Source organism: Rhinatrema bivittatum, chromosome 6 (genome assembly GCF_901001135.1).
Source record: "Rhinatrema bivittatum chromosome 6, aRhiBiv1.1, whole genome shotgun sequence".
NCBI lineage: Eukaryota > Metazoa > Chordata > Amphibia > Gymnophiona > Rhinatrematidae > Rhinatrema > Rhinatrema bivittatum.
The window spans coordinates 163,502,390-163,519,207 of NC_042620.1; the positions used below are offsets into that span (position 1 = coordinate 163,502,390).

At 45.1% G+C, this 16,818-nt stretch overlaps 1 protein-coding gene across 2 annotated transcripts in view; it reads left to right on the plus strand.

The window, feature by feature from the left end:
* Positions 1–1,474: 1,474 nt before the first annotated feature.
* Positions 1,475–16,818, plus strand: part of BARD1 (BRCA1 associated RING domain 1) — a 336,286-nt gene continuing 320,942 nt past the window's right edge. The window contains exons 1-2 of one of the 2 annotated variants that reach the window (XM_029606122.1): positions 1,475–1,952; positions 5,746–5,802. In XM_029606122.1, coding sequence (XP_029461982.1) covers positions 1,792–1,952; positions 5,746–5,802 — 218 coding nt within the window. In that variant the 5' untranslated portion in view covers positions 1,475–1,791. The remainder of the gene's footprint in view (positions 1,953–5,745; positions 5,803–16,818) is intronic. The other variant, XM_029606123.1, reaches the window with a different exon arrangement.

Below are 16,818 nucleotides of genomic sequence, written 5' to 3' on the forward strand. Positions count from 1 at the left end.
TTGTACACAGTATTCAAGGTGCGGCCTACCATGGAGCGATACAGAGGCATTATGACATTTTCTGTTTTATTTGCCATTCCCTTTCTAATAATTCCCAACATTCTGTTTGCTTTTTTGACTGCCGCAGCACACTGAACAGACGATTTCAATGTGTTATCCACTGTGACGCCTAGATCTCTTTCCTGGGTGGTAGCTCCTAATATGGAACATAACATTGTGTAACTATAACATGGGTTATTTTTCCCTATATTCATCACCTTGCACTTATGCACATTACATTTCATCTGCCATTTAGATGCCCAATTTTCCAATCGTGGAATTCTGGGTTCTGCATTTGAGATTGAGGTTAATTATTCTGCTAATGTGTCCTTTCAGTGTAGGGATCTGTAGAGCTTTGGTTTGTTCTGTTTTCCTTATAGGCAGTATATTGGTGTTTTAGGGCCTGGTGTAATGTTTGCAGGGTCTCCTTTTCATAGGGTTGTAATTGTGTGCTGGCTGTTAGTGCCTTTTTTGGAATGGGATGTTTAATATATTGTAATTGTTTGCTCATGGCTTTCTGAAGACCAAGCCCACACCCAACATGTGTTGCAAAGTCCTAATACCATATCTGTTCTAAATGTCATTTTAGCTTTTATGCAGGGTTTTCTGGTTGACACCACAGCAGTGCATATGCTGTTGTGATATTTTTAGTTCAAAAGACTGTACTTTGAGTGCCTTTTTCATGTAAAATCTTGTATTATAAATGCATAAATTGAAATTGTGTTAAGCTGGCCATGGGGAGGCTGGGCATAAAGCTGTAAGATTCACTTAGAGTGCCTAATACCCTTGCACTGACCCTGACTAGAAAAATATACAAATAAAATGTAAAAAACAAACAAACCAAAACAGATTGAGGAAGCGACAGCATAGTAATTGTTCACAAAGGGCTGCAAAAACGTTAGTACTGGCCCTGCACAGCGATGCTCTGTGGTGATACACTGGCTAAGAGACCCCACACAGTGATGCCATGAACTCAAATACATTGGCCCCTGGGCGCTATAGACCTTCGTTATGCCTCTGCCATTAAACTCGATTAAGGCAGAGTTGCAGAAATCCACTGCTTATTTTTGGGATACGTAGCTTGGAATCTCTCCACCCCTTGGGATCCAGGTGCTTGTGACCTGGCTTGGCCACTGTTGGAAACAAAACACTAGGTTTGATGGACCTTTGGTCTTACCCAGTATAGCAAAAAAAAATCTGACCCTATGCTAGTATAATCTTGAAACACACACATCAACCATAAATTAATTATCTTCTCTTCAATAGCGAAAGCAGAACTAAAACCTACAAAATAGAAAAATACTAACTTTTCTGTGCAGCAGTTTTCTTCTCCCCTGAACGTCAGAGAAAAACCCAAAAACAAAAGGCTTGCCATACTGGGTCATGCCAAGGGTTCATCAAGCTTACGAACATCCCATAGCTCAACCAGGCTCCTGCTTCTCTTACGCGGAAGCAGAAACTGACCGACCTTCCCTAAGCTAAGACCTCCTCCTCCTCCTTCTCTCCCCGCCCACTTTGTACTTTGGCGCCATCTTTCAAAGCGCCCGTAGGGCTTGGGCTCAAACGGCGGCAGTGTGCGGAAATATTATCAATAACCGCTGCTGCTGACGCTTTCGGTAACGTCCCCGGCAGCGGGTCCAGGGCCACTGCTAATCGCACGCCCTTAAAGTGGCAGCTCGGGGTCCGAACTGTCTTGCGCGCGCCTGCATTGCTCCCTTTCCCGGGTAAAGCTGTTCCTGCGGCGAGGAAGTAATGCCCGCTTCCGGGGCAATGAAGATCCGCTCGGGGAACCAGCCTGGAGGAGGAGCCGGTGCCGAAAAAGTGACCGGAACCATGGAGGCGGAGCAGCTGGACTGGACCAACACCCGGGCCGCATTGGAACAGCTGGAGAAGCGACTGAGTTGCTCCCTCTGGTAAAGACGTGTTTCTATCTGCGGATCGGCCTCTGCTCTGCAGACCTTGCACTGAGTATGAATAGGCACTATGGATGGGTTGCAGCGGATTACTCTTAAGGGCCTGATTGATGAAGGCTCCCCTGTCCCTTTCTCTAACTTTGGATGCATCAGGCCCTGAGAGTCTCCTCTGTAGATGTACCGTATTTGCTCAGGCCCGAGAAAATAACAACATGGGATATCAAAAGAAAAAGGGAGTCTCCTTCCTAACCTATACAGAGAAACTAGGCAGTTTTGGATTAGGGAGGGGATGTATCAACAAGCCTAACAGAATAAGTCTTGAGTCTCCTTCTTGTCTTTCTTTTTTAGATCTCATTCTGGTAGACTGCTTAGAGGGAAAACAATTTTCCCCACCTTCTGTGATATCAGATGTTATTGCCTGTTTGTTTTACTGTTTAAGATTCATACCATGTGCGGTTTGACTATAAGGACTGCAAGACCCTTGTGAGTAAAATGAGACTAGATGATATGGGCAGAACTATCTTAAACAATAAAACATACCAGCAACAAAAACTATTAACGTATTACAAAGTACCTGCAGATTACATATTCAAAGATAGTGTACATGACAAAATGTGCTGCTGACAGTCTCTAGTAATACAATAGCACTTTATACACACTTGGCTCACCAGAATTACATACACCAAACATACACACTGTGACATCTGTATATTAAAAAGCACCATCAACCTAAAATGTTTAGAAATCAGCTGAAAGACTGCATTCATAAACCCTGCTAAAATATACAGATTTTTCAAGAGTTTAACAGATCATAATCAAAACTGCAAGAAAATAAATTAAGGTGATCATGGGACTTTACCATCCCTCTCTCCGGTTTTCAAGCTTCTTCTGACAACTGCAGGAAAATCCCCACACTAAGAACAAGGCGTTTAGCTGCATCTCCTCATCTCAAAACATATCTGGAATATTATTTCCTTAACCGTTTATGAAGTAAATCCCCCATATCCTTGAAAGTTTGCAGACACTTAAATATGAAATGTATATATACAGTTTATAAATGAATAACTTGTGTGAGATACATTTTAGAGTATAAGAGAAAAATGTGTGTGACTTCTTTTTGGTCTTTGCTTTTTTTTTTTCTTTTCTTGTTAGCTATGTTCATATGCTTTTATTTCTAGTTTTCCTTTTCTTATCTTTCTGTTGCATGGTTAACATTTCTTCAGGCGTGCAAATAAGTTGCTCACCATTTTCTTTTCTAACTTTAAATGCATTTTCCAGTAAGAGGTGCTCATTGTTTGTCATCTATTTCAAAGTTAATACTGCATTTGATGAGCCTGTCTTATTGTGGAAGAGTCATACTTATATATGTTTATTTAAAACATTTGTATTCCGCACCTTCCATAGTTCAGGGCGGGTTACAATGGTATATACAATACATAGTTACTCTTTTAACATGACAAAAACATAAATTAGAATTAAAATGACTAACAGATTACAAAATATTGACTGGTAGATGGCCAATCAAAACAGTGCTGGAAAAGCTAATTTAAATAAGTTTTTGAAGCATTTTCAAACTTCTGATTTCTACATTGATGGTCCGGCTATGGAAAATGCTCGTTCTTGGGTATATACAGCAAGAGTTATGTTTTTAACAAATCCTATTCATTTACAGGCCACTGCAATATGGACGTGCTAAAAAAGGACACGCGATATGCAAATAAACAACCACATTAAAAAAAGGATGTGCTAGGGGAAATTGCGTGTCCTTGGTATTGGTCGCCCAGGAGACGTGGCTGTGCACACAACCACGGGTTAGGGAAATGGTCACTCAATTAATGAGTATCCGTTTTCTGAACCTGTAAACAGCCATGGGTTAGGAAAATGAAAGCTGGTAAATTGAGCATCCATTTTCCTAATCTGACAAGACTTTTTTTTTTTTTGCATGTTTCTGTTTTCTGTGGTTCCTCCTACTTAGTACTGCAACAATATTAAGTCAGAGGAACCAAAGAAAAGCGGTATTTTCTGTTGATGGCTTGGTGTGCTCAAGACTTAGGCCAGCTCTGGGGCTGATGTTAATTTTGGAGGGGTAAAATGTGTGCGTCGGGCGCACGGTGATTTTTTAAAATTGGGGGTACTAGCTAATAGCCTCATCAACATGGCATTTATATGTGATGAGCACTATTAGCTACACACAGGTTTGGAAGTGTGTTTTTGGATGTGCTAATCCCATTATTGCATCAGGAGTTATTCTAGCGCATCCAATCGGGCATCAAGCTAGATATACAAATTTAAGACCATATCAAACTAGCAAGGCAGTATAAAACTATCAAAGTTGAAGTTGGCAAGGCCTGAAATGGCCTAAACAGAAACCTTTGTCCTTGTTTGTAAACCGTTATGATGGCTTTATAATGAAGCCGAATGACGGTATATAAAACCTGATAAATACAAATAAATAAATAATAAATGTAATCTGCTTTGAAGTGCCTGAAAGGTGAAATATAAATCAAATAAATAAGGAGGTGGAGTCCATCCCTGTAACAGGGTTTGGGTATGTTTGGGACAGATTATTGAGGGCAGTGGTAGGCAGGAAAAATTTGAGAGGTTAGGTAAATTATGTGGGGGAAGGGGGAGTTTGCATTGGTTGCATATGGGGATGTATATGCGTATCTATCCAAAGTGGATGAATCTCAAGTGGGCAGTCTGGATGGGCCATTTCAATGTTTATCTGCTGTAATTTATTATTAGAGGTAAATAGGGCTCTTTGATTCTAATTTAAACATTTATTTTTATCTATAGTTATTTTAATTAGAAAAAAATGTGAGAAAATGAAGAAAACAGATTGAAAGCTAAAAATTGCAATTGAGCTAATGCCTTTCAAATGGGCCTGGATCCACCCTCCTTCCTCTTCTCCCATCCACTCTTAAAAAGCAGAGGCATTCTTGTTTGCTCTGAATGACCTTGTTGTGATCTTGCTCTGATTTTCTTCATTCTTCTTCTCTCCAGCTGTAACAGTAGTGCTCCAAGCTAAGGTTTAAGTTCCTGACATTCTGTGTTCATCTGGAGACCAACAAACTTTAGTTTTTACCCAGATTTTTCAAGTCAGATCACATAAAAATAAGAAAATGTGTCTGGAAAAATACTGGTTAGATTTACTTTCTTAAAGGTACATTTACATTTAAAATGTATTTATAACCCATGTACATCATATAGTTCACAGCAGTTTATAGCAAACATAATTAAAATCAAAGATATCATCAATGAGACAAACAATACATAAAAATGAATGCAAAATACAAAAATAAATCCATGAGGGATCACATCTAAAATTGTATTTTTTGGATACTTAAATAGGTTGTATAAAAATTCTCCTCAGTTTGTACATTGAAAGATGACTTTGCATGTGAATGAATAGCTGGATGGGCATGCCAATTAATTCAGACTGCTCCATTTTCATCTTCTCATCTCTCAGTCTTTACCTACAGGGCTTTAGTATTAATTTCTTTTTGGATTTGTTTGCATTGCTTACTCTCTTTTTGGAGAAAATCTGTGTATAACTAGAATCATCTGCATTGCTTTTTAAACAGATGACATTTGCCAGCAGCTTGAATTAGCTAAGGTAGAAGGTAGCCTTTATGTATCAAGACCTTAATGCCATTTTAAAATCCGATGCAGATAGTGCAGTCAAATTGTAAGAAATCTAAAGAAAGTAAAGGTAATGTTCACAGACTGACATGAAACCTGACACAAGTAGTGGTATAAAATACATTGATTAACATTTTTTTTTTATCAATAGTGTTTGTGTCTTGAAGGAACCTGTGTGCCTGGGAGGATGTGACCATGTCTTCTGTAGGTAAGCAGCTGGATAGTAAGCCTTAAGGATTGGGTGGTTTAATAATTTCTGTCAGAACTTTCAGCTGGATGGTATTAAGAATCAGAGATGTGCAGGCCCAATATTTTTGGTTCAGTTCATTTGGGGGATTTGTGCACAAATCCTGTTTTTCTGTGCGTAATTGCTGATTGCAGGATCCCTGCATCACGAACACCAGATTCAACCTCATAGACCAACACTACCCCCAGAAACTTTACTCCATCTCTGACCAGGAGTTAAATTTCCATCATAAAGAAAACATGATTAAGTCTTCTCTGCATTGCAAAATAATGCTTTGATTTACATAAAATTTGAATGGAGTAGCACTCATTTGTGTCCACAGTTTTACTCATGGTTGTGAACACATTTTATATGTGCTAAACTCCTTTTTGCATCAGGGATGAAACTGTATGTTGCGGTCCCGGTCGCTAGGCTAGCGACCGGGTCCTTACCTTTCTGCTGCCTCTCCCGGTCTCGCCGCGTTCCGTTGCTCCTGGGGCCTGCAGGGCCGCATGGCAGCGTCTCTCTCCACGTGGAGACGCTGCCGAGGGACGACTCAGACTCCTCCCACTGCCAGGCAACGCGCGCGCGCGAGCAGGGGGCTCTTAAAGGTCCAGCACCCGGAAGTGCTGAACCGCCCCGTTCCTGACGTCAGACGCTGGCCGGCTATTTAAACCAGCGTCTGACTTCCTTGCTTTGCCTTTGCAACGAGGTCACTCTGCTGTGTGCTTAGTTGCTTCCCAGCGTTGCTTTCAGACTTGGTTCCTGCTTGTTCCAGCCGTGCCTTGCTTCCAGCCCTGGTTCCTGCTTGTTCCAGCCGTGCCTTGCTTCCAGCTCCGGTTCCAGCTTGTTCCAGCCGTGCCTTGCTTCCAGCCCTGGTTCCTGCTTGTTCCAGCCGTGCCTTGCTTCCAGCTCCGGTTCCAGCTTGTCCCAGCCGTGCCTTGCTTCCAGGTCAGGTTCTGTTTGGTCCTGCTGTGCCTTGGCTCCAGCTCTGGGCTCTACTTGCTGTCTACATATCCTGACTCCAGCTCCGGTTCCTGATTCTCCTTGTCTTCAGCCAGCCACGAACCTTGGTCTTCTTCACGATTCTCCTTTGTCTTCAGCCAGCCACGAACCTTGGTCTTCTTCACGAATCTCCTTTGTCTTCAGCCAGCCACGAACCTTGGTCTTCTTCACGATTCTCCTTTGTCTTCAGCCAGCCACGAACCTTGGTCTTCTTCACGATTCTCCTTTGTCTTCTGCCAGCCTCGAACCTTGGACTCATTCACGATTCTCCTAAGTCCCAGCGACTCGGACCCCTACGGGCTCCTCCTGGGGGGGTCTTGGGTTTCCAGGGTGAAGACGCCATCAGTCCGCTCCAGCTGAGTGCCGCCTCCCGGCTTATTAACTCCTATGGACGCTGTCCACCTCAGCCGGCCCAAGGGTCCACTATTGACTTTACTCATAACATAACAGTTTGCAAAGGCCATGGACTCGGCGGACTCCGCTCCTATGCAGGCCATCCCTGGCATGGCCCAAAGAATCCAGCAGCAACAGCAATGTCTGGAAGTCTTGGCTGCTACGGTGGATCGCCTAGCCAGTCGCTTGGACGCCAATCCTCTTCCGGTGGCACAACCCCCGCCTCCACCGGCGGTTCTAGCTCCCGCGCAGACTCAGCTTCCAGCGCCTACTCGATACTCCGGGGATGCCAGATCGTGCAGGGCGTTTTTGAATCAGTGTTTCATCCGCTTCACTTTGCTACCAGGGCAGTTCCCGTCTGATGCCGTCAAGGTAGCATATATTTTGTCTCTGCTCGATGGGAGAGCTATGCTATGGGCCTCTCCCATGTGGGAGAAACAGGACGCCATGCTGCACAATTTACAGGTTTTCGTGACTCACTTCAAACAGACTTTTGACGAGCCAGCTCGTGCTACCACCGCTACCACTGAAATTCTACAGCTACGACAAGGATCCCGTTCTCTGGCGGAGTACGCTATTGAATTTCGTACTCTGGCGATGGAACTCGGCTGGCAGGATGACTGTTTGCGGGGTATTTTCTTGGAAGGCCTTGCAGGCCGTATCAAGGACGAGCTGATGGCTCGCGACCTGCCCTTCACTCTGAACGGGGTGATAGACTTGGCCGGGAGGATTGACCGGCGATTGCAGCAACGAGCTAAGGAGGGTCGAGTTCCTCGTCGGCCTGTCTCTTTGGCACCCTCCTTCTCCAGGTCTCTGACTTTATCTCACAAGACATCATCAGCCTCCCACAGCCCCTCTGAGGAACCTATGCAGCTTGGTCGGGCGCCCCTAACCGAGGAGGAGAAGACACGTCGCCGCACTCAAGGCCTGTGCTTATACTGCGGCACTAAGGGTCATTTCCTGGGTCAGTGTCCTGCGAGACCGGGAAAAGCTCAAGTCTAGGGAGAGATGAGGAGGTTCCCCTAGGCTATGTTAATGCTACTCCTCAATGTACAGTTCCTATAACGTTGGAGTATCCAGGTGGCTCCTTTCAGACTCTAGCTTTCATTGATTCCGGAGCCGGAGGGAACTTTATCTGGAGAGAACTGGTACACCAATTAGGACTACCTACTAAGCGCCGGATACCTCCATTACGGGTTACCTCTATCCAGGGAACCCCTCTACCTGGATCCATTTCTGAAACTACGATGCCTCTCACTTTACGGACGGGAGTGCTTCACACTGAGACAATCTCCTTTTTGCTACTTGATAAATCGGTGCACCCTGTGGTCCTGGGACTCCCTTGGTTGCAACAACATGCTCCGGTGATCCATTGGGACTCTCTCCAAATTGCGCAATGGAGTCCTTCCTGTTTCCAGAATTGCCTGGATCCCGTTCCTAGACCGGAGATATTACTCTCTCACTCTGCCCTGGACCTTCCTTTGCCGTACCAGAATTACGCTGACGTGTTCTCCAAACAAAAGGCTGAACTGCTTCCATGCCATCGGCCCTTCGACTGTGCCATTGATTTACTACCTGGTTCCACTCCTCCGCGGGGTAGGGTATACCCTCTTTCTCTGCCAGAAACCCATGCAATGTCAGACTACATTACGGAGAATCTTGCCAAAGGGTTCATTCGTCCTTCGCACTCCCCTGCAGGAGCAGGATTCTTTTTTGTGTCCAAAAAAGATGGCTCCCTCCGGCCGTGCATAGACTATCGAGGTCTGAACTCCATCACTAAGAAAGATCGCTATCCCTTGCCTCTGATCCCAGAACTGCTCGATAGACTTCAGGGGGCCAAGATCTTTACAAAATTGGATTTACGTGGAGCATACAATTTGGTTCGTATTCGTCCCGGTGACGAGTGGAAGACAGCGTTCAACACGCGAGATGGACATTACGAATACTTAGTAATGCCTTTCGGCTTATGTAATGCCCCTGCTGTCTTCCAGAATCTGATGAATGAGGTACTCCGGGAGATGCTTCATTCCTTCGTCATAGTGTACCTTGATGACGTCCTGATCTATTCCCAAGATCTTTCTTCCCATCGCCAACACGTCAAACAAGTCTTACAGGCTCTAAGGGACAATCATCTATACGCTAAATTTGAAAAATGTCAGTTTGAGCGCGAGTCGCTTCCGTTCTTGGGATATATTGTTTCCTCGTCCGGTTTCCAGATGGACCCAGAGAAGGTGGCGGCCATTGTCAATTGGCCTCGCCCGTCTGGCCTGAAGGCGCTACAGCGATTCCTTGGATTCGCCAATTTTTACAGGCATTTTATACCACATTACTCCCAGAAGGTAGCTCCTCTCACGGCGCTTACTCGCAAAGGGGTTAACGCTCACGATTGGTCCACTACCGCCTCGGCTGCCTTTGAAGACTTAAAACAAGCATTCCTAGCCGCTTCCTGCCTACGACACCCAGATCCACAACGACCCTTCATCTTGGAGGTCGATGCCTCGAATCTGGCTGTTGGAGCGGTGCTCAGTCAACACGATACTTCGGGCCAATTGTTGCCATGTTCTTACTTCTCTAAAAAGTTTTTGCCTGCTGAATGTAACTATGGCATCGGAGACAAGGAACTCCTAGCCATTAAGTTAGCCTTCGAGGAGTGGAGGCAATGGCTGGAGGGGGCTAATCATCCGGTGACAGTGTACACTGACCACAAAAATTTATTGTACTTGGCCCGAGCTCAACGACTAAACTCGCGGCAAGCAAGATGGTCACTCTTCTTCAGTCGTTTCAATTTCATCCTCAAGTTTCGACCAGCGGAGAAGAACGTTCGAGCCGATGCTCTATCTCGTACCTGTCAGCCGGAGGAAGAGGACGACTCTCCACGAACCATCCTGGATCCTGCCTGTGTTCAACTAACTACTACTTCCATTTGTTCCTCAAGTAAGACTACGGTTCCTAAAAGGCTTTGGAGGGAAGTCCTGTCTTGGGGCCACGACTCCTTGACCGGGGGGCACGCTGGTAGACTAAGAACTTTGGATCTTATAAATCGTTTCTATTGGTGGCCAGGTCTTCGACGTGATGTTTCCCTTTACGTGAGTTCTTGCCCCACTTGCGCTCTGCAGAAACCGCTTAATGGCCCCCCGAGAGGGTTACTACAACCGTTACCTATACCCACGGAACCCTGGACACATATTGCCACTGACTTTATGGTGGAACTCCCGCCTTCGCAAGGCAAGACTGTGGTATGGGTCACGGTGGACCGCTTCTCTAAAATGGCTCACTTTGTGCCTTTACCCAAATTACCTTCCGCCACTGAACTGGCTTCTCTGTTCACACACCATGTATTCCGTATTCATGGTCTGCCTCAGGACATTGTTTCAGACAGAGGTCCTCAATTCACAGCCAGGTATTGGAAAGCCTTATGCAAAAAATTTAAGATCCAGTTGAGTTTCTCTTCCGCTTTTCACCCGCAAAGTAATGGGCAAACTGAACGCATGAATCGTTCTTTAAAGTTGTTCCTACGAGCGTTCATTAACCACAAACAAGATAATTGGGTGGAGCTTTTGCCTTGGGCTGAATTCGCCTATAATAATCAGATACATACGGCGACGGGGAAATCCCCTTTTCAAATTGTGTACGGTAAACAGCTCAAACCACCGTTACCTCTACCTGTACCAACCTCCTCACCCGCTGCTCAATTGTCCGCGGACCAATTGAGTAAATTGTGGTCCTCAACTCAACACCGTCTTCAGAAGGTCGCACGCACTGCTAAACGCTACTATGATCGACACCGAAAACCTGCATTCACCTTCCTCCCAGGCGATCGAGTGTGGCTTAGTACAAAGAACATTCATTTGAGGCAACCTTCCAAGAAACTCTCTCCCAAGTTCTGTGGTCCCTTCCGCGTAGCAGAAAGAGTAGGGTTGGTCTCTTACCGTCTACGACTCCCAACCACTTTACGCATTCATGATGTCTTTCACGTCTCTCTCTTAAAACCAGTAATTCTTTCCAGATTCCACCCCAGGCCTCTTGACGACGCTTCCACCACCACGGATGGGGATCCTACGTTTCAGGTACGAGAGGTCCTGGATGCTCGTTTCGCCAACAGACGTTGGGAGTATTTGCTGGCCTGGGAAGGTTGTGGAGACGAAGACAATACGTGGGAGCCTGCCCGCAACATCTTGGACAAGACTCTCCTACAGCAATATCATCTGGACCATCCTGACAGGCCTAGTCCTCTGAAGAGGGGGCGTAAAAGGGGGGGTACTGTTGCGGTCCCGGTTGCTAGGCTAGCGACCGGGTCCTTACCTTTCTGCTGCCTCTCCCGGTCTCGCCGCGTTCCGTTGCTCCTGGGGCCTGCAGGGCCGCATGGCAGCGTCTCTCTCCACGTGGAGACGCTGCCGAGGGACGACTCAGACTCCTCCCACTGCCAGGCAACGCGCGCGCGCGAGCAGGGGGCTCTTAAAGGTCCAGCACCCGGAAGTGCTGAACCGCCCCGTTCCTGACGTCAGACGCTGGCCGGCTATTTAAACCAGCGTCTGACTTCCTTGCTTTGCCTTTGCAACGAGGTCACTCTGCTGTGTGCTTAGTTGCTTCCCAGCGTTGCTGTCAGCCTTGGTTCCTGCTTGTTCCAGCCGTGCCTTGCTTCCAGCCCTGGTTCCTGCTTGTTCCAGCCGTGCCTTGCTTCCAGCTCCGGTTCCAGCTTGTTCCAGCCGTGCCTTGCTTCCAGCCCTGGTTCCTGCTTGTTCCAGCCGTGCCTTGCTTCCAGCTCCGGTTCCAGCTTGTCCCAGCCGTGCCTTGCTTCCAGGTCAGGTTCTGTTTGGTCCTGCTGTGCCTTGGCTCCAGCTCTGGGCTCTACTTGCTGTCTACATATCCTGACTCCAGCTCCGGTTCCTGATTCTCCTTGTCTTCAGCCAGCCACGAACCTTGGTCTTCTTCACGATTCTCCTTTGTCTTCAGCCAGCCACGAACCTTGGTCTTCTTCACGAATCTCCTTTGTCTTCAGCCAGCCACGAACCTTGGTCTTCTTCACGATTCTCCTTTGTCTTCAGCCAGCCACGAACCTTGGTCTTCTTCACGATTCTCCTTTGTCTTCTGCCAGCCTCGAACCTTGGACTCATTCACGATTCTCCTAAGTCCCAGCGACTCGGACCCCTACGGGCTCCTCCTGGGGGGGTCTTGGGTTTCCAGGGTGAAGACGCCATCAGTCCGCTCCAGCTGAGTGCCGCCTCCCGGCTTATTAACTCCTGTGGACGCTGTCCACCTCAGCCGGCCCAAGGGTCCACTATTGACTTTACTCATAACATAACACTGTATGTAAAAAATGTATGCATAACCATGTGGTAATATATGCGCATAGCCCAATATAACCTTACTACATCAGGGTCTTGCTGCACTAGGTTGTATTGTAAGTGGGTTGAATGGGGATACTAGGTACAAGCAAAACTAAGGTACTAAGTTAATTGAGTTTCCGCAAATTCACTTGAACTTGTAGTATTACTATCCCACCTGACCCTAGCACAAAGCAACCTAACATAAGGTAGCATCAGTAGTTGATGTGTCAGTGAGCTGAAGTAATGACACTTTCAGAGCATAGAGACTAAGATGGTATTATTGGCACTCATGTGATGTGCTATAACTGTAGTCAATATATAAAGCATTCCATTTTATTTACAGGCAGGTAGTTATAGGAACATAAGTTGTCAGAGGGCCCCTCAAGCCTAGTAGCTTGTTTCCAACAGTGGCCAATCCAGGTTACAAGTACCTGGCAAGTCCCAAATATTAAAAAGATCCCATGCTACTAATGCCAGTAATAAGCAGTGGCTGTTCCCTATGTTAACATGATTAATAGCAGTTTATGGACTTTTTCTCCAGGAACTTATCCAAATCTTTTTTTAAACCCAGCTAACTAACTGCCTTAACCACATCCTCTGGCAACAAATTCCAGAACTTAATTGTGCATTGAGTGAAAAAGAATGTTCTCAGATTTGTTTTAAATGTGTTACTTGATAATTTCATGGAGTGCATCTTAGTCCTTGTATTATCTGAAAAAGTAAATAACCGATTCACGTTTACCTGTTCAAGTCCTTGTATGATTTTATAAACCTCTGTCATATCTCCCCTTAGCCATCTCTTCTCCAAGCTGAAGAGTGCTAACCTCTTTAGCAAGGGAGCCGTCCCTTGCCCTTTATCATTTTGGTCACCCTTCTCTGCACTTTCTCCAGTGCAACTATATCTTTTTTGAGATACGGCGACCAGAATCACACATGGTATTCAAGGTGCAGTCTCACTATGGAGTGATACAGAGGCATTATGACATCCTCTGTTTTATTTGACATTCCCTTCCTAATAATTACTAACATTGTTTGCTTTGCAGCAGACTGAGTCGTTGATTTCAATGTCTTATCCACTATGATGCCTAGATCTTTTATCTGGGTGGTAGCGCCTAATACAGAACCTAACATTGTATAAATACAGCATGGATTGTTTTTTTCCTATATGCATCACTTTGCACTTGTCCACGTTAAATTTCATCTGCCATATGAATGCCCAATCTTCCAGTCTTGCAAAGTCCTCTTCTAATTTATCACAAACCATTTGTGATTTAACTACTCTGAATATATTTGTGTCATCTTCAAATTTGATCATCTCACTCATCATACCACTTTCCAGATCATTTATAAATATAATAAAAAGCATCGGTCCAAGTACAGTTCTTGAGGCACTCCACGGTTACCATTTTCCACTGATAAAACTGGCCATTTAGTCCTATTCTGTCTGCTATCTTTTAATCAGTTTGCAATCCACAAAAGGACATTGCCTCCTATCTTTTTAGTTTTGTTAGAAGTCTCTCATGGAGGACTTTGTTGAATGCCTTCTTTTTTTTTTATTTAATCTTTATTAAATTTTTCATTAGTAGCTTACACCATGAAAAAGAAAATATGTATCTCAACACAGAAAAGAATATAGAACTCAAACAATTCCGTAATTACTACTGTTGTTACATATACCATAAATGGGGGAGACTTAAAGTAAACATTACCATATATCCATCAATTCTGAAAAGGCAATTTATTATATTCTATACAACAAAACATTGAAACAATATATGAAGAGAAGGGAGGTATTCTTTCTTTACTGGGCATGCTCACTTGATATTTCCGCTTGACTTTTATCAACCAAGAAAGTTTCTAAGTGTGTTGGATCTAAAAATGCAAATCTCTTCCCTCTATAATTAATACAACATAAACAAGGGAATTAAAAAAAAAAAAAGTCGCACCAATTGCAAGTACACATGCTTTCAATGACAAGAAATACTTTCTTCTAGCTTGTGTGGATCTAGCCACATCAGGAAACATCTGCAGTTTATGTCCACAAAATAATAAATCCTTAGATCTAAAGAATCTTTTAAATAAATTCTCTTTATCTTGTTCAGCCACAAATGATATAAAAAGAGTAGCTCTTTTATTAATAATATCAATCGACTCCTCTAAGGAAGTCGAAATTCCCGGAGAAGATGGAACTTCTCCATTTACATTCTGAATATCAGTACCTTTGGCTGATTTTTTCTCTAAATAATATATTTTTGAAATTTTGGGAATTTCATCATCTTGATATAATAATGACACTTTCAGGAATTTTTTAAACATCTCCCAAGGAGATAGGAGCCGAGTGACTGGAAAATTTAAAATTCTCATGTTCCTGGATCTCAATAAATTTTCTACATGTTCAACTTCCTTGTGTATCATAATACTATCCCTTTATAAAATCATTTTCAGAATTCTGAGAGCTGGGGTGGGTGGGTGTGAATGGATGCCTGGGTGAGAGCTGGTGTGTGTGTGGGTTTGAATGGATTCCTGGGTGAGAGCTGGTGTGTGTGTGGGTTTGAATGGATGCCTGGGTGAGAGCTGGTGTGTGTGTGGGTTTGAATGGATGCCTGGGTGAGAGCTGGTGTGTGTGTGGGTTTGAATGGATGCCTGGGTGAGAGCTGGTGTGTGTGTGGGTTTGAATGGATGCCTGGGTGAGAGCTGGTGTGTGTGTGGGTGTGAATGGGTGCCTGGATGAGAGCTGGTGTGTGTGAGGGTGTGACTGGGTGCCTGGGTGAGAGCTGGTGTGTGTGTGTGTGTGTGGGTGTGACTGGGTGCCTGGGTGAGAGCTGGTGTGTGTGTGGGTGTGACTGGGTGCCTGGGTGAGAGCTGGTGTGTGTGAGGGTGTGACTGGGTGCCTGGGTGAGAGCTGGTGTGGGTGGGTGTGAATGGGTGCCTGGGTGGGAGCTGGTGTTGGGTGGGTGTGAATGGATGCCTGGGTGAGAGTTTGTGTGGGTGGGTGTGAATGGGTGCCAGAGTGAGAGCTGTTGTGTGGGTGTGAATGGATGCCTGGGTGAGAGCTGGTGTGAATGGGTGCCAGAGTGAGAGCTGGTGTGGGTGGGTATGAATGGGTGCCAGAGTGAGAGCTGGTGTGTGGGTTTGAATGGATGCCTGGGTGAGAGCTGGTGTGGGTGTGGGTGTGAATGGGTGCCTGTGTGAGAGCGGGTGTGAATGGGTGCCAGAGTGAGAGCTGGTGTGTGGGTTTGAATGGATGCCTGGGTGAGAGCTTGTGGATGTGAATGGGTACCTGGGTGAGAGCTTGTGGGTGTGAATGGAAGCCTGGGTAAGAGCTGGTGTGAATGGGTGCCAGAGCATCTGTGTGTGACTGAGTGCCTGGCTGAGTGCTGGTGCGTCTGTGTGTGAATGAGTGCCTGGGTAAGAGCTGGTGTGAATGGGTGTGAGAACATTTGTGTTTGATTGAGAGCTTGTATATAAGAGACCATGAGTGTGATGTGGTGGTGATGTGTTTCTGTGTGTGAGAGAGAGACTGGTCAGGAAGATGATTAGTGTGCGTATGTGAAAGAGAGAGACTGGTCAGGAAGATGATTGGTGAGTGAGAGAGCCCGAGACTGGTCGAGGGGTCTAATTTGGGGGGGGGTGTGATTGGTTGTGGGTGCTAAGGAAGAGGACTGTGGGGACAGAGCTTCAGCAGCCCTTGCTGCCTCTGGTGAGTGCTATTGGCCTAGAAGGGAAAGGAGTAGGAGAGTTGCTGGAGAGGGTAAGTAAAGGTGGCTTTACTTATCCTCTCTTGATTGACTGCCATTTTAATTATTGGGTATTATGCAATGTCTGCTGTTTTGAAATATTTATGATATTTGGACATGTTTTAATATTTTTTATGAGTTTTTAATTTTTTATGAGTTTTTAATTGTTGGATATTATTCTGTCCAGCAGCTGTTTTGTAACATTTATTAGTATAGCTTTACAATTATTTCTGTGTGGGGCTCTATAGCAGCTTGGCTTATTCTGTTTTCCCAATAGGAAATGTATTAGTGTTTAGGGCCTGGTTTAATAGTTGTATTTCTTAGATAGGGTTGTTACTGTTTGCGTGTGTTCCATAATACAGGTGTAACTTTGTGTGGGTTAGTTTGTGTGCATTATTGCAGATCCTGGGATTATGTTAGGTGCTATATTTCTCTTTCCATTTCTCCAGGTTCGCACTGCATGCAGAGTGGCTTTTTCGGTTTTCCATTCCAGTTTCTGTCTCCATATTTATAATTTGTGTTTTTTCTGTACTTGG